The sequence below is a fragment of the Mercenaria mercenaria genome, chromosome 16 (genome assembly GCF_021730395.1).
Source record: "Mercenaria mercenaria strain notata chromosome 16, MADL_Memer_1, whole genome shotgun sequence".
In the NCBI taxonomy this organism is placed as follows: Eukaryota; Metazoa; Mollusca; class Bivalvia; order Venerida; family Veneridae; genus Mercenaria; species Mercenaria mercenaria.
Window position 1 is genome coordinate 64,289,181 of NC_069376.1, and position 18,860 is coordinate 64,308,040.

An 18,860-nucleotide genomic window follows, 5' to 3' on the forward strand; every position below is an offset into this window, starting at 1 on the left:
AACTAGGTCAGTAGGTCAAATAATAGAAAAACCTTGTGACCTCTCTGGAGGCCACATTTTTCATGGGATCTGTATGAAAATTGGTCTGAATGTTCATCTTGATGATATCTAGGTCAAGTTCGAAACTGGGTCACGTGCGGTCAAAAACTAGGTCAGTAGGTCTAAAAATAGAAAAACCTTGTGACCTCTCTAGAGGCCATATATTTCATGAGATCTTCATGAAAATTGGTCAGAATGTTCACCTTGATGATATCTAGGTCAAGTTCGAAAGTGGGTCACGTGCCATCAAAAACTAGGTCAGTAGGTCAAATACCGTAGATACCCATGTATAATGCGCACCCGTGTATAATGCGCACCCCCGATCTTAGTCCAAAATCCTGGGAAAAAAAACATTTTTGGTCAATTTTGAGGTGGATGGAAAACGAAAGTAGAGTTTACATCGACACCGGTAATAAATTTTATCTCCACGGCGGAGAGCAGCATCGGTCTCACGGTACTATCGATTTTTGTTTTCTCGAAAATAAAACCAGTAAATTATTGTTATATTTGTTGTTTTACCTTTTTTAATTCACTATTTTGAATAAATAAATAGCAGCTGATTCAATATTTCAGAATGGTATCTTTCAAAATGACATGAGCTTCTCAATTCAAACTGATAACAAAAGGTGTGATAGTCTTTTTGTCACGATCATAAAGCCAGTAATTACCGGCAATTAACGTGTCACCTCATGTCAATTATGTTGTTCACAGTTTGATCTCGGTTAAAGATAATTCTCGATCTTTAATTAGTATCATAATTTTTGTGATTTATAAACATTTCTTTCGTCAAAATACTTTTAAATTTATATGAAATTAATTTTGTTTGAAAGAAAAATAAACAATTCGATCTTTTACGGAACGTAACGGCAATCTTAGATTTTAGCAGAGACAGTAAGCGCGGGGAGTAGTTTCCCTTTACCAAAATGGCGAACATAGGTAACAAACTTGTTTTGAAGTTGGAAAATTGTCTATACCTGTGTATTATGCGCACCCACGATTCGGGGGTGGTCCCGGGGGTAAAAAAACTGCGCATTATACATGGGTATCTACGGTAATAGAAAAACCTTGTGACCTCTCTGGAGGCCATATTTTTCATGGGATCTGTATGAAAGTTGGTCTGAATGTTCATCTTGATGATATCTAGGTCAATTTCGAAAGTGGGTCACATGCCATCAAAAACTAGTTCAGTAGGTCAAATAATAGGAAAACCTTGTGACCTCTCTAAATGCCATATTTTTCATGGGATCTGTATGAAAGTTGATCTGAATGTTCATCTTGATGATATCTAGGTCAATGTCGAAACAGGGTCATGTGCAGTCAAAAACTAGGTCCGTAGGTCTAAAATTATTAAAATATTTTGACCTCTCTAGAGGCCAAATTTTTCAATGGATCTTCATGAAAATTGATCTGAATGTTCACCTTGATGATATCTAGGTCAAGTTTGAAACTGGTTCATGTGCCTTAAAAATAGGTCAGTAGGTCAAATAATAAAAAAACCTTGTGACCTCTCTAGAGGCCATACTTTTCATGGGATCTGTATGAAAGTTGGTCTGAATGTTCATCTTGATGATATCTAGGTCAAGTTTGAAACTGGGTCAACTGCGTTCAAAAACTAGGTCAGTAGGTCTAAAATTATTAAAATCTTTTGACCTCTCTAGAGGCCATATTTTTCAATGGATCTTCATGAAAATTGATCTGAATGTTCACCTTGATGATATCTAGGTCAGTTTCAAAACTGGGTCACGTGCGGTCAAAAACTAGGCCAGTAGGTATAAAAATAGAAAAACCTTGTGACCTCTCTAGAGGCCATATTTTTCATGAGATCTTCATGAAAATTAGTGAGAATGTTCACCTTGATGATATCTAGGTCAGGTTCGAAACTGGGTCACGTGCGGTCAAAAACTAGGTCAATAGGTCAGATAATAGAAAAACCTTGTGACCTCTCTAGAGACCATATTTTTCAATGGATCTTCTTGAAAATTGGTCAGAATTTTTATCTTGGTAATATCTAGGTCAAGTTAAAACTAGGTCACTATGTCAAATAATAGAAAAAAACGACGTCATTCTCAAAACTGGGTCATGTGGGAAGAGGTGAGCGATTCAGGACCATCATGGTCCTCTTGTTATTAGAGCAGGACACACATTTTGCGCAGCTACAAAATGTAAACTTTGGTGCAAGTTTTGATGGAATTTACTTGTTATTCTATTTATTATAAAAGCATGAAAAAAAAATATCAATTAGAATTGTAAGAAATGACATATATTTGGTATATTGTTGACATTTCAGGAATTGCGATTAGTGCAGGACCGTCATCCCGTGAATTATGTAGAAGTAACTTTATATTCTAGCTACAATTTTAGTCTGTAATTGTAATAACAAAATTAAAGTTGACATAGCGTATGAAGTTATCGGAGTAATGTTAAAACTTTCTATTAGCGCAGGACATACGTCTTGCACAGAAACGACGGAAACCACTCTTGTTTCTATCTATTTCTACTACATTTTTAAAAGGTACATAAATGATATGTTTTATAAATTAAATATATTTAAATTCAGGATTTGCTATTAGCGCAGAACTGACATCCCGCGCTGGTTACAGAATTAAAATTACATTTGTCTTTGCAAAAGCTACAACTTTAGTCTGTAACCATAAAACAAAGTTAAATTTAGCATGGTTTATGATAGATATTGAAGTAATCAGGATCATTTCCAGATTTTTAGCTCACCTGTCACAAAGTGACAAGGTGAGCTTTTGTGATCGCGTGGCGTCAGTCGTCCGTCCGTCCGTGCATTCGTGCGTGCGTAAACTTTTGCTTGTGACCACTCTAGAGGTCACATTTTTCATGGGATCTTTATGAAAGTTGGTCAGAATGTTCATCTTGATGATATCTAGGTCAGGTTCGAAACTGGGTCACGTGCGGTCAAAAACTAGGTCAGTAGGTCTAAAAATAGAAAAACCTTGTGACCTCTCTAGAGGCCATATTTTTTATGAGATCTTCATGAAAATTGGTCAGAATGTTCACCTTGATGATATCTAGGTCAAGTTCGAAACTGGATCACGTGGGGACAAAAACTAGGTCAGTAGGTCTAAAAATAGAAAAACCTTGTGACCTCTCTAGAGGCCATATTTCTCAATGGATCTTCATGAAAATTAGTCAGAATGTTCACCTTGATGATATCTAGATCAAGTTCGAAACTGGGTCACGTGCGAACAAAAACTAGGTCAGTAGGTCTAAAAATAGAAAAACCTTGTGATCTCTTTAGAGGCCATATTTCTCAATGGACCTTCATGAAAATTGGTCAGAATGTTCACCTTGATGATATCTAGGTCAAGTTCGAAACTGGGTCACGTGCGGTCAAAAACTAGGTCAGTAGGTCTAAAAATAGAAAAACCTTGTGACCTCTCTAGAGGCCATTTTTCTCAATGGATCTTCATGAAAATTGGTGAGAATGTTCACCTTGATGATATCTAGGTCAAGTTCGAAACTGGGTTACGTGCGGTCAAAAACTAGGTCAGTAGGTTGAAAAATAGAAAAACCTTGTGACGTCTCTAGAGGCCATGTTTCTCAATGGATCTTCATGAAAATTGATCAGAATGTTCCATTTGATGATATCTAGGTCAAGTTCGAAACTGGGTCACATGCGGTCAAAAACAAGGTCAGTATGTCGAAAAATAGAAAAACCTTGTGACCTCTCTAGAGGCCATATTTTTCATGAGATCTTCATGAAAATTGGTGAGAATGTTCACCTTGATGATATCTAGGTCAGATTCAGAAGTGGGTCACGTGCCTTCAAAAACTAGGTCATTAGGTCAAATAATAGAAAAACTTTGAGACCTCTCTAGAGGTCATATTTTTCAATGGATCTTCATGAAAATTGGTCAGAATTTTTTATCTTGATAATATCAAGGTCACATGTGCTCAAAAACTAGGTCACTATTTCAAATAATAGAAATAACGACGTCGTACTCAGTTCAACACTGGGTCATGTGGGGATAGGTGAGCGATTCAGGACCATCATGGTCCTCTTGTTTATTAGCGCAGGGCCGACATCCCGCGCAAAATACAGATGTAACAAAATATTCATTTGGCAAAAGCTACAATTATAGCCTGTAATCACAAAACAATGATAAAGTTAGCTGGGTTGATGAAAGATATCCAAGTTATCAGGATTATTTCCAGATTTTTTATTAGCGCAGGGCAAACACATCTTGCGCAGATAACAAATGTAATATTTCGTTCTCGTTATGACAGAAATCACGCTTCTTTCTATTTTTTTTCTACTCCGAAAACATTTTTTATGAAGTTACATAAATAGTATCTTTTAGAATTGAAATATGTTTGAAATATCGGCGTCAGTTCAGAATTTACTATTAGCGCAGGAACAACATCCCGCGCAGGCTACGGATGAAACATTATATTCAGATTTTCAAAAGCTACATTTTTAGACTGTAATCGAAAAACGAAGTAAAAGTTAAAATGGTTTATATTTAAAAAGATATTCAAGTTATTGGAGTAATTTTCAGAGTTCTATTAACGCAGGACACACATCTTGCGCACCTACAAAATGTAAAATTTCGTTCACATTTTAACGAAACTTATTAGTTATTCTATCTGTCTCACTATAAAACATTTAAAAATGATATAAGTATAAAAGATCTGTAAGAATCGTCTTTTAATTCTGCTTATTTTTGTTTTATTTTTAATCTTGGCCATGTCAAGAGATATGCTCACGTTGGTAAAAAAGAATTGCGCTTTTTTAATATGATGAAAAAAGCGATATGGTAAATTGTGATAAGTGTGTGGCAATTCAGTCTTTTATGTAAGTCTCCTTTATGTTCTATATCCGGTATAAAATGACTGCGTGTGATCGAATGAAGTAAAAATACTTTAGTTATAAAAAGAATAGAGAGGACAATGTGGCTATCCGAAGGAAATCACACCTTCACGCATGTTTGAGTTTTATTGCATATTGTATCATACTGCAGATATTGAAACCTGGTGACCGACTCCCATGAATTTACTGATGTTGAAATAAATTTATGACATATTTTTAAAATCAAGATTTGCAATATCAGTCTGTAATTGTTAAACAATGTAAAAGTTATAATGTTTTTTGGCAGTTGTTCATATTATCAGAGTAATTTCCAGATTTTCTATTAGCGCAGGACACATCTTGCGCAGCAACAAAAATTCGTTCACGTTCTGGCGAAAATTACTCTTTTGTACTACAAAACATTAAAAAATATCAATACGATCTGTAAGAAATGATCAATATATATTTGAAATATCGGTGTCATTTCAGGATTTGATATTAGCGCTGGATCGACATCCCGCACAGGCTACGGCGTTTAAAAGTTAAAAAAATAATAAAAAATAAATAAAAAAACTTGTGTTATTAAATATTCTTTGGATATTTTGTATCATTTTAAAGTTTTTTAACACCTATGACAAATGACTCTTAATACCATCGTCAACAGAAATGTTTAGTCCATAAACTACCAGGGACGTGAGCATCTCATTGAAATTACCGCATAAATACGCTCATTTACTTTAAAAAATGTTCTTTACAAATTAAGCACAGTCAATTCACACCTTTCCGCGTGCCTGATCACCGTCAGTTTTAAAATTAAAACAGTTTTATGTAGGCCTACAAGTCTAATTCTCTAATGATATTCAATTTTATCGGGAGATATCATCCATATGTTAAAAGCGCAGACTCATTTACCAAACGCGCAAGACAGTTACCCCGCGCATATAAGAAATATATATAATAAGGTTGCCCGATTTACAAATCATTGCGCAGATAACAAATTGGTTATTTGCGCTGCGCGATTTACCAAATGCGCAGATTGGCTATATGCGCGTAACAATTATTCAATATAGCCCAAGACAACTTACCAATAACCTTAGAGTAGTATACAGTTGTAGATGTTTCTCTACAGGCAGATTACTGGGTTGTGTAATAGAGGACGTCTAGCCGGCTGGAACGCTCCACGGGAAATCACCCTTTTCGGCTTCCGGTAGGGCAATCCTCACGTATGTCGGACCAGACCGGACAGGCACTACACTCCTCCCCGTCCTATAGAAGGAGGTAGTCTTAGACCATGGGAGTTAGCCATGGTCTCTTACTCTCAATAATATGAGAGATTCCTGGGTAAAACCAGTACTAGTATTGCGGCTTTTCAGTCACAGTACCACAACTACCGGTGACCATGGACATTTCATCCACAGTACACCGGGTTGAGCCCCTATGGCTTAACCGGACTCATCACCGTACATTGAGACTGGAGGGAGCTTCTCAATGTACAGTCTTTTTGCGTTATCACTTGCCAACTTGAGGAGGTCACCCCAAGATTGGCCTCTGGCCTCAGCTACCCTGGATGCAACCCATCCAATCATATAGGGATTGGACTTTTTACAGCGTGGCGGGCTGAAATAAGGAGCATCCATTTCAAGGAGCAAACGGGAAGACTCTAGTTTCCGGAGCATGGCTAGGTAGTCATTGGACATACAGATCATAACTGTGAACCCAACATAAGTGATAGGGAACACCTCTAACCATTTCTGTAATACAAATGTATGTCCAAAGACCCTGTAAAGCAGTGAAGGTGAATCAGCTGCTCCTTACTGACTGAGGGATGACTCTGTAACAAGTAAAACATAGTTAACAGAGACTCATCTGAAAGGTTTGTCAAACTTCTGCAATGAATAACGAGCACATGCTCCGGTTGCAGCAAAGTCAGGACTTGCTCAACCTTGCGGAGCTGTTCAGCCCATTTTTCAGCAGGTTCAGTTCGATCAAGACCGATCTCCCCCAATCCTGCTACCTCCAGAAATTGAAGAACTTCCGCCAGCTTACTGAACCGTTTCTCGGTAAGCGCCTTCCGGGGGTGGAGTCCCAGGACCGGTACGACACCCTGTTCAGACCATGATTTAATACCCTCCTGTGTAGGGTAAGTCTCAGGGTCACAGAAAACCCCTACAACTCCCATGAGGTGAACCTCGTGAGACTCTAGCGGGTTCAGATTACTCATCTCTTTCAGAGATGGGTTAGTCATCCCCCACTCCCTCATAGTCCTGTCAAGGTGACAATGACTATCAAAAGCCTCAGGCAACTTAGGGAGATTCTGTTGATCATCCTGGGACAGCTGAAATAAGTGTCCAAGTTTCTCAACCTGATGTCGCTCTAGCATTGACATCAATGACAATAGAAAGCGCCAGTGCACCAAGGCCGTGACATCATTACCCTCCGGTCTTAATATCACGTCCCTAGCAACCGACACCCCCAAAGTCCTACCCAAATCAACCATTACCTGCACAGTGGAGGCATCTGGCTGCTCAACCGAGGATAGTGGACTCAGCGATTCAAGATAGACCAGTAAATCACTTAGCTCCCGATGTGCTCCTAAAAGCCACCTGCAGCATAGCTTCAGGGCGCTTAACTTGTGTTGAGATATTTTATCTCCCGAAAGAGCCAGATTAAACACACCAGGCAAATGACAGAGAAGCGCATGTTTGCGACTAACACCTGCCCCACATCCTCCTACCGGACACCTAGGGCCATGCCCTGGTTGCCCTGTTTCTCCCAAAGACAGCTTTGGCCTCTATGCAAGGGTTTCTTCACTCAGCGAATGCTGAACTGAACGGCCTTTAACATGGGACCCTTTCCCCGGACCAGCAGGCTGCTTCCCCTTACCCGGCACAGTAATGACTAGCTGAGGCTTGTCTTGCCGAACAGAAGGTCTTAGTGCCCTCTCTGCCGGACTTCTAGAAACAGGGCCTTGCGGAACCTGCCCTGTCCCAGAAGCACTGTGCTGGGTCTTACTCTCGTCTCGCTCACGCGGACGAGGCTTAACCGGACTAACCGGCTTCCCACTGCCTGAGGGTTTTGTTGGGCTGTTACCTCCCAACAACTTTTCGGCAGTTCCAGAAGAAACCGATTCTGACTCGCTGTCAGCCTCTCCCCCAACAAGCAATTGCTGCTCTGCCGGAGGGACCAACTCGAGATTCTCACCAGTCCATTCAATAGCCGGACCTGTCTTTGATCGGATGTCCCTACTCTGTTCACGTGGGGCATCCTGCCACTTGGATTTATGAATGGGCCCCAAACGGCTCACATTCTGGGAAATCTACTCATGGGAGTGACACTGTAGAATGTCTAACTCCCTGGCCAGATCCCTTAACCAACTAAACTTATGCCTGGTTCTGGCTTCACGGACATGGTCCAACAGGATTTCAAACCTGTTCGGTCACTTACTAGAGGTGATTTTTACAGCCAACTCCTTTGGGTTCATTAGGTTGCCCATCTTGAGCACCTTCATTACCCTGCCCAGACCGTCCCGGTATTCTTCAGCCATGATTCTGAAAATAGACCCAAAAAATGATCAATTTTGAGTCCTCACTCTTTTTAGACAGTCCGGACACTTGTATTGATTTATGTCTAGTGCATCTGAAGCCGTTATGTTCACACAGGACCCATGGAACCACTCTTTACAGAAATCACACTGGATCATAAATCTACCCTGTCATGGCTTTCGACATAAGCAGTAGACTCTATCGCTGCCTTTAGCAGCAGTTATGTCACCTGGATTTTGCTCCCAGTGCTTAATCCACCGTGGCACTTCTCTGTCCCTACACTGTTTTAGTCTATCATGGTTTACCACTAAAACAGCATTTCTTAGTTTTACACGGAAAAGGAATGATGACAATTTAGATACTATCACCTCGGGTCCCTTCCATGGTGGACAGAGCTTGCGGCATTTACCCTTCAATACCACAGTATCAAGTAGGTAAACCCTATCTCCTACCTTATAATTCCTCTCAAGTAAACGCAAGTCATAATTGCGCTTCATTCTTTTTGAGGAAGTTTTCATCATTTTGTGGGCTATATCATGTGCCTCCCGCAACTTTTGAACCAATTCATCTGAGTGATCACTAGGGGATTGGCCTTTACCCAGATGCTGAGGAAACATTAGGTGAGCAGGCGCATTGACCTCCTGACCTAACATTAACTTATTGGCTGTAAACCCGGTCATACGGTTCACAGATGATCTCAACGCTCCGGCTATTTGCTGAAGGTGCAAATCCCACTGGTTTTGTGATTTGCCTATGAAACATCTAACCGCATCCATCAGAGTGCGATTATACCTTTCTACCTGACCGTTGGCAGAAGGTCTATACGGAGTAGTCCTTGCTTTGTGTATTTCAAGAACTTTACAGACCTCCGTAAACAGTTTCGATTCAAACTTTCTGCCCTGATCAGAAAATATCTCAAAGGGCACTCCAAACCTTGTAAAGAAACCGTCCACAGCTGCCCGTGCAGTAATTTCTGCGGACTGACTAGGGAGTGGTATACATTCCACCCATTTGGTGAACTGGTCCACCATCATAAGCACATACTCATTGCCCCTAGGAGTTTTAGGTAAGGGACCTAGGAAATCAATATGTACTCTTTCCATGGGCGAACCTGCCTGGTATTCAGTCAGTCGGCACTTTCCTTGCCGATCGGCTTTCTTATTCTGATTACAGGTTTCACATTGCAACATGTACTGTCGAACGTGCCTGCCTAACCCATACCAGACAAATTTCTCCTTAACCCTCTCCTTAGTACGTTTCACACCCTGATGTCCCGAAGATGGAAGTCTATGGTTGAGTGCTATAGCTTCCTCTTTCAGGCTTTCTGGTATAACAAGACGAATGTCATCTTGTTCTGAGTCATTCTGGTATAAAACACCATCTAACAGACACTGAACCTGATTGTCCAGAATCTACTTTATTACCGAGACCCCTACCCGCCTCAGTCTGATTTTTGGCTCCCTTCCTCGTGGTTACCATATTTATGCTTGTAACTTCAGTTCCTGGGCTGTGCTCAGACACCTCCCAGGGAATAAGTTCTACAGCATCCCTGAACATATCTACCACAATAGGGCTTACTCCCCCAGAGTGGTCTACATCCATGCCAGATAAAATTACTTCATCTGGTAGGCTACTCTCAGAAATGCATTCTGCATCTGAGACTTCTATTGCAAGGGCTGGCTTGCCACACCTTCAGTATTAGTGGCGGTTCCGTCTTGATACCTGTAGACAGTCGTTCCCATGCCTTTGTTGGTCCCAGGCTTCCCAGATGCTTCGTAATGGCCACCCACAGAGATATTGTCTGGGTTACCCTTATTTACCAATGGCACTGCGTCGTCTACTTCTTCATAAAAGTTTTCCCAACTTTCATGGGCCTTCTTACAATATTTACACCCGCCACAAGGCAACTGTTCCAGTCATATACCAGCATGATACTCTTGGCAATGCCCATCCTCAGCCGGCATTCTAGACAAAGCGTCAGCATTACCATGCTCACGACCTGCCCTGTGCTGCAGCACCATATTATACTGAGACAGCTCCTCTAGCCATCTCCCCAGTTGACCTTGAGGCTCTCGGAACCCCATTAACCACCTTAAACTCGAGTGGTCAGTCCGTACAATAAACGGTCTGCCAAGTAAATAGTGTCTGAACTGCCTGGTAAATCTAACTACAGCAAGCAGCTCCTTTCTTGTGACACAATAATTTCTCTGCTCTTTTGTAAGAGCATAACTACCATATGCAATGACCTCTCCTTGCCATCCTGGACCTGAAGTAATTCTGCTCCAATAGAATTATTAGAGGCATCCGTGTCCAGGATAAATTTATCAGTTTCGGTTGGCAAGGCCAACACAGGCGACTGCGTCAGAGCTTCTTTTAAAGCTTCAAAAGCTTTAGCCTGCTCTTCCCGCCATACAAACTGACGTTGGCCTGTCACAGCATATAGAGGTTCAGCTAACTTCGAAAAATTCTTAACGAAGCCTCTATGGTAGTTCGCTAAGCCCATAAACCGTTCTACATGCTTTGCACATGTTGGAACCGGCCATTGCTGGACCACTTCAATGTCAGTCTTAGACATAGCTAAGCTATTGCCACTGACATTCCTTCCCAAGAATTCTATATCTTTCTGAAAAAAGATACATTTCTTGGGCCTCATTTTCAGCTTGTATGTGCGAAACCTCTGCAAGGCCTCTTTCAGATTAACCATATGGTCTCTGAATCTTTTACCAAGCACTACTATATCATCCAGAAAGGCTAACACCGCTTTCCATGTTAGGCCTCGGAGGACTAAATTCATAATTTGGGCATATGTAGCTGGTGCTCCACATAGACCAAATCCCATTCGCACATGCTCAAAAAGACCATATTTTGTTGTCTTTTTCTGGTCTTCTTCCCTGATGGGAACTTGCCAGTAGGCAGAGTTAGCATCAAGCTTCGAAAACCATACACTCCCGGACAGAGTGTCTAGACAGTCATCCACTAAGGGCAAAGGAAACACATCTTTCTGAGATTTTTCCTTTAAAGCTTTATAGTCAATGCACCATCTGACTGTGCCGTCCCTTTTCCGGATAAGTACTGGGGCGGAAGCCCAGTCAGATATTGACTCTTGGATGACCCCTGCCTTTAACATTTTATTGAGATGGGCCTCTTCCTCACCAGCAAAATACACAGGCATGCCCCTCATGCGTTGTTTAACTGGTTCGGCATTACCTGTTTCAATAACATGTTTCATTGCAGTAAAATTTCCAAGACAAAACTCATCTTGAGCAAACACATCTTGGTACTCAATAAGCAACTGAGCCAACTGCTGCTGTTGCTCTTCATTCAAATGTTCACATGAATCGGAGTATACTTGCTGAAGGTGGGGCGGGAGAGCACTATCACTCTCCGGCCTAGGAACAGTGTCCTGTTGCCAACCCAGATCAGAAATCTGATTTATTTTATACTCCTCATCCTCCTTCCCCACTTCAATAATTTCGGACACTGGATAAGCTCTCCCTATCTCAGATCCCTTTGAAATTAACTTATACCAGTTAAACTTATACCTATCTGTGGGGTTAACAACACAAACTACTGGATCAGTGAACCCTTCCCTGACCACCCTAGGCTTCCATACCTTAGACTGGTCTAATGGCTCAATGACATAATAAGTTCTGTGTCCATTTTACATTTTACATGGGCCACCGAATGAGGCGGAATAACCCTGCGTTTAGCCACAGTAACCCTGGACACTGAAGGAAAACCGTTTATGCTATCAACATCAAGAGTTGTGTGCATGCCGTCAAAGATTATTATACCCCTACCCATGTCTAAAATCGATTGGCCTTTATCACAGAGAATGTCAAAACCTAACAATATTTGTTGTTCTATTGGGGCAACATATACATTCTCCTTATACCATTTCGATCCCATTTTCAACCGGACAGGGCCAACAATGTAGTCGTTTAACCATAACTCCCTCCCAGCAGTCATAAGTTTAACCTCTTTGACCTTAGGGGGCTTATGCCGCAAGGAATTATAGACCTTGTCTGAAATAATTGTGACCTGGGCAGCAGTGTCCACAATTGCTTTTACCGGTTGATCACCCACTTGAATTCCCATGGAAAATTGAGAGGCCGACTTTACCTGGCATACAACAACATGCTCAAGATCAGATTCAACCTCCACCTTAACCTGGTTATTACAAGTGCTATTACAGTGGTCTTTCTGTTCTTCCGGAACAGGGAATTTATCTAGGGTCGGGGTGCCACTGCTTTGTCCGACCCTTTGTAGTTAACCGATCCTGTTGATCGGTTCTTTTCTTTGGACAGTCCGGGCGGAAATGTCCCTCCTTGCCGCACCCATAACACCGAAAACGCCCTTTCTTAGCTTTAGGCTTTGGCCTATCTCGGTTGTGCTTAACTGCCATGACTTTATCAAATGTTTGTTGCAATTGTTTAATTGCCTCCATGACAGTTCTATTATCCGGTGCTTCTCTAGCACTTCCGGATCCTTCACTCACAGCGTAAACTCGTTCAGATTCACGCCGCTTGCTTTCGCGTTTTGGTTTATCATATATGGCCGAATGTCTCTGTTGGTACTTTCGAACCATCTGTTTAGCCTGTTGGATGCTCGGAGGATTAAGCATGAACACATTCTGTCCAGCATCCTTATCCAGTAGGCCCTGACAGAAACGATTTATGACCTGATTGGTCACAAATGAATCTGGCAGACTTTTAAATGTTTTCGCCGCAAGAGTCAAAAGCCGGTCTGCATAATCATCCAACAATTCACCATCATTCTGGCAAGCTTGTTGAAATTGTGTTTGAGCTGCTACAGGCAGCTCCTGTTCCCCAAAACGCGCTTCCAGTTTACTACGTAAACTCTTATACGAGTTCACGTCCGCTCTATCATGTATTAATACATAATATTCAATAGCTTTACCAGTTAGTGCCCAGCACAAGCCATCAAATTTTTCTACATCTGACCATCCGCAGGCCTCTGCATATCTGGTAAACTTTAAATCAAAAGCCTCCCAGCTGCCTTTACCGTCAAATGTCAGATGCTTTGGCAAGGAACTTATTGACTTCCTTGTCCTACTATAGTCAGCACTCACCTCTAACTTTGGCGATGGTTTGGTTGCTTTCGCATTACCATCACCCTCTTTAGGGGTGCTAGTTTCACCAAGGTCGAACTTTAATTTCGTCCTCGGTACCTGTAATTTACTCCTGCCCGCCAGTGTTGCAGATACAAATTCGGCCGGACTTTTCAACAATGGCTGAAATTTACTTTGAAATTCCTTTTGAGCCATTGCAGACATATAAATAGGTCTGGGGATGGCCTTTACTGGCGAAACCCCAGGTCTAGCATGAGCAGACCTTATACCTTCGGCCTTTATACGTGATGCTATGCTAGGCTCCTTAGGAGTCTTAGCCTGTTCATCACCTTCTACCTGTACCCACATTTTATTCCGGGTAAAATCAATTTTACCCAGCTCTAATTCCGTAAATTTCTTACGGCAAATTACCGACAGCGTTTCTGGGGTTAAATTCCCAGTAGCCTCACGAACGGACAAAAGTGCCTTGGCAATTTTTTCATTTATGCCCGGTAATGTTTTCAATTGCTCAAGTGTCGCAAAATTAATTGGGACCACCTGTGCACTTACTTCTATAGCAAAAGGCTTACCTTTTGAATCTTCTTTCTGTGCCATCTTCGATAAAAAATCAAAAGAATAACAACAAACAATATAGAAATAAATTTATTATTTCAATTCCAGACTAATCCAAAAAATATACCTTTTATGGATCCTGAAAGTTCACCAAAGGAAACCGAAATGCCAACTTCCTGGATTTCCGATGGTGCATGCGCAGACAGTAATCCGCGAGATTCGAATAATTATTTAAATTATTCGACGAAATACACTCAAAATAAAATTTTAAATGTATCTGACCAAGAACGTAATCGTCTAAATACAATTACGCCCCCCTTGGTCCTTTATCTCACCCGAATTACAAAGTTTTTAGATGGGCAAAATTGCCGAATCTAAAAATCAAAATCTGCTAGGTAGCGATTTATTGGTCGACGAAATTGGGCTCTAAATCACCGCTGCCACCAATATAATATTGTAATTGGTGATTATTCAATATAGCCAAAGACAACTTACCAATAACCTTAGAGTAGTATACAGTTGTAGATGTTCCCTACAGGCAGGGTTGTGTTATAGAGGACGTCTAGCCGGCTGGAACGCTCCGCAGGAAATCACCCTTTTCGGCTTCCGGTAGGGCTATCCTCACGTATGTTGGACCAGACCGGACAGGCACTGCAATAGGTTATTGTTACAATTTATTTAAATGATTGTAACGAGCACATCCTGCCTTTTAAAATCCTAGAAGGAAGTGCGTACCAGTAAAGTGCATTCTAGCCGATAACGAAGATATTTCTTTCAAACTTGTCCATTTATTAAGCATTACATATGATACAAATTAAAATAAAAATAACTTGGTTGCCTTCAGTTTTAAAAATATTAGGGCCTATCTCTACCTTGTGTATGGGATAGAGACTGTATTTTTCAGTTGATTTTCATGAAATTTGGTCAAAATGATTGTCTTAATGAAATCTAGGTCGAGTTTGAATATGGGTCATTTGGGGTCAAAAAGTAGGTCACTTGGTCAAATCAAAGAAAAACCTTTTGTAAGCAATAGATGCTGTATTTTTCACTTGATCTTCATGAAATTTGGTCAGAATAATTGCCTTGATGGAATCTAGGTTAAGTTCGAATATGGGTCATCTGGGGTGAAAAACTACATGTAGGTCACTAGGTCAAATCAAAGAAAAACCTTGTGTATGCGACAGAAGCTGTATCTTTCAATTGATCTTAATGAAATTTGGTTGGAATGATTGCCTTGATAAAATCTAGATTAATTTCCAATATGGGCCATCTGGGGTAAAAAACAAGGTCACTAGGTCAAATCAAAGAGAAACCATGTGTATGCAATAGAGGCTGTATTTTTCAGTATCTACATGAAATTATGTCAGAATGATTGCCTTGATGAAATCTAGATCGAGTTTGAATATGGGTCATCTGAGGTCAAAAACTAGGTCACTAGGTCATATCTAAGAAAATATTTGTTTAAACTCAAGAGACCACATTTTTTTTCAAAGAAAAACCTTGTGTATGCGATAGAGACTGTATTTTTCAATTGGTCTTTATGAAATTTGGTCAGAATGATTGCCTTGATGAAATCTAGACTGAGTTCGAATATGGGTCATCTGGGGTCAAAAAGTAGGTCACTAGGTCAAATCAAAGAAAAACCTTGTGTATGCAATAGAGACTGTATTTTTCAATTGATCTTCATGAAATTTGGCCAGAATGATTTCCTTGATAATATCTAGGTCAGGTTTGAATATGGGTCATCTGGGATCAAAAACTAGGTCACTAGGTCAAATCAAAGAAAAACCTTGTGTATGCGATAGAGACTGTATTTTTCAATTGGTCTTTATGAAATTTGGTCAGAATGATTGCCTTGATGAAATCTAGACTGAGTACGAATATGGGTCATCTGGGGTCAAAAACTAGGTCAAATCAAAGAAAAACCTTGTGTATGCAATAGAGACTGTATTTTTCAATTGATCTTCATGAAATTTTGCCAGAATGATTTCCTTGATAATATCTAGGTCAAATGTGGATATGGGTCATCTGGGGTCAAAAACTAGGTCACTAGGTCATATCTAAGAAAATATTTGTTTAAACTCGAGACCACATTTTGGTCCAATCTTAATGAAAATTGGCCAGAATATTTGTTTCCATGAAATCACTAGGTCAAACATGTTTACACTGATATGGTGTGTTTCTCAGGTGAGCGACCTAGGGCCATCTTGGCCCTCTTGTTTATTAAAAATAGGTCAAGTTTGATAACCAGCCAGCTATGATCAATATCTTCAGAGTTATGACCCTTGAATTACTCAAAATTGCAAAAAGTGACAGTGTCCCTGCTATCAAGGCTGGGGTAGTACACAATGTGAGTTTCTCAATGTGGCATTGCGCAATATATGATACAGTAAATCTAATCTATTTACTAATGATCTTCAGAGTTAAAATAAGGTTTGTTTGATAAATAAAATTAAGGTAAAATATAGAGTTTAAACAACAATATCTGAAAAACCAAATGTTCAAAATTTACAGCATAAAACCTCTCTAACTTGCATGAGTACTTCTTAACCAATGTTCACTAGACTAGGTCACAATAATAAAATTAAGGTAAAATATAGAGTTTAAACAACAATATCTGAAAAACCATCCGCACAGTCTGGTCAGGATCCATGCTGTTCGCTAACGGTTTCTCTAATTGCAGTAGACTTTAAAATTGAACAGCATGGATCCTGACCAGACTGCGCGGATGCACAAGCTGGTCGCAAAGCCACTATGTTGGTTTTCTCATGACAAGGCTAATAACATAATAAAAATGTTTTGAAGAAGACCGTATCGTGTTACACATGCAACCATCAGAAAATGAAAATACTGTAAAATCATTTACTTTCGTGGGCATGAAATTTCGTGGTTTTGGTCAAAACAGCAATTTCGTGGGGATATGAATTCGTGGATTTCGTATTTTTAACATAAAGTGAATGAGAATTTTACTTGTTTGTTGGTATTAAATTCGTGGATTGACTCAACCACGAAATCCACGAAAATTAGTCCCCCTAGAATATTAATGATTTCACAGTAGTGCTAGTAAGTTAAATGGTAGACAGAACTAGTTTGAACCATTTTAAAGGATGATATTTTTAACTTCATGCCTAATTTTAAATATGCCATATATAGATAGATTTATTATGGCATTGCTGTTTACTAGGACAGGATCGATACACTGTATGCTTTTCTTTTCATGACTTTGTTGTCTTTCAGGAATTTGACGAAGACGTGCCAAGTTTGTTGCAAAGAGGCACTGAGGAGATAGGAGAATTTGAAGATGAGATTGCAGTGTTGGATGAAACAGATGAACCGCCAGATGTAGAAAGTAAGTATATGCAGTGATACAATCTATGTCCACTTGCCCCACGTCAAAAATCTGTGGGGACAAGTTTGTCCTATTGTCCGGGCAACCACAAATTTTACTAGGCACTACTGTATAATTTCTGGGGTTAAGAATTAAAAGAAAAGATAACTGTTTCCTACAGGTTGTATGCTTGAGCAATGTTTAATACCATTTTAAATATAATGTAAAAATCATTATTACATGTCAATAAGTAAATTATAAAATAGATAGTAAAAGTGATAAACAGAATATTACTGGGGTCCTAGGCAAACTACTATGTTCTTAGGTTATAATTATAGTGAAGACCAGTCTACCAGCATCTGATTGGTTGTTTTCAAGCATAATTTTGAAATTGACCAATGGCAAGATTGCATTTTGAGACTGGTCTCCTAAACTTTTAGCCTGTAACCATTTGTAGGGCCAAAACCTGATCTTAAACATTTAAAATTTGTCAGTGTCTCTCCAGCAACAAAAATCATCAATCTGTTGTAAGAAGGGTACATTTTTATGCCTCCACATTTATGTGGCGGGCATATATCGTTGCTACTGTCTGTACATCCGTACATCCTGAAATCTTGTGTGTCCAACTCCTCCCACACTATTAGCCTGATTTGCTTCAAACTTTCACAGATGAAAAAGTTTGATGTAATGGAAGGAACTTTTGGTGTGACTATTTTTACTGTAACTATGGCCCTTAGTTTTGCTATATAGAATATAAAGAAAAATCTTGTGTGTCCAACTCCACAAACACTTTTGATAAGAGGATATGCTTATAGGTTTCACAGATGAAAGACTTTGATATGAAGATGACAATAAATAATGGACTTTTTTCTGTGAGAATATTTTCTAGAATTATGGCCCTTTCTTAATTTCACAAAATAGGTCATAGTGAAGAAATTTGGTGTGTTCAACTACTCATACACTTTTAAAGGAATGGATTCAAAGTTGCTCAGATGCACAACCTTATCTGAATTCAATTTGCTTCAATCTTTTAGTCGAACATCCTTCATGTGAAGATGGTCTGTTCTAAAACGTTTGCTATATAGAGGATGGTGCAGTAAGTTGGGGCATCCATGTCCTATGGACACAATTCTAGTGTTGGATATAAATGTGTTTTTTTTTATCTTACATAGGTCAGTTGGAACAGTTCAGGCAGCAGTGGCAGGCAGAACTAAAGGGAAATAATGCAAGCAAGGCTAGTCCTGGAGAATCTGATGAAAGTGAGAAGGAAAAAGAGGTTAGCTCCCTTTATAAAGTTTAACATGCATTTTTCACAACAGTATTTTCAGGATAAACTTTATTTGTCATTTTCTGTGTATGTATAAATCTGACCTTTGCCTGGTTTTGTATAAATGTGAACTGAGTTTATGCTAGGTTTGACAGGTGAAAATTAGAAAGAAATGTAGTAAAAATGTTATTGAAATAAAATACACATTTTAGTGGATTTGATCA

The 18,860-nt window shown here is 39.8% G+C and overlaps 1 protein-coding gene across 1 annotated transcript in view; it reads left to right on the plus strand.

Annotated features, from left to right (window-relative positions):
• The window catches only part of LOC123541300 (F-box only protein 9-like), a 53,530-nt gene that overhangs the window by 5,498 nt on the left and 29,172 nt on the right, over window positions 1-18,860 (plus strand). The window contains exons 2-3 of the mRNA XM_053525990.1: window positions 17,279-17,390; window positions 18,542-18,645. Coding sequence (XP_053381965.1) covers window positions 17,279-17,390; window positions 18,542-18,645 — 216 coding nt within the window. The remainder of the gene's footprint in view (window positions 1-17,278; window positions 17,391-18,541; window positions 18,646-18,860) is intronic.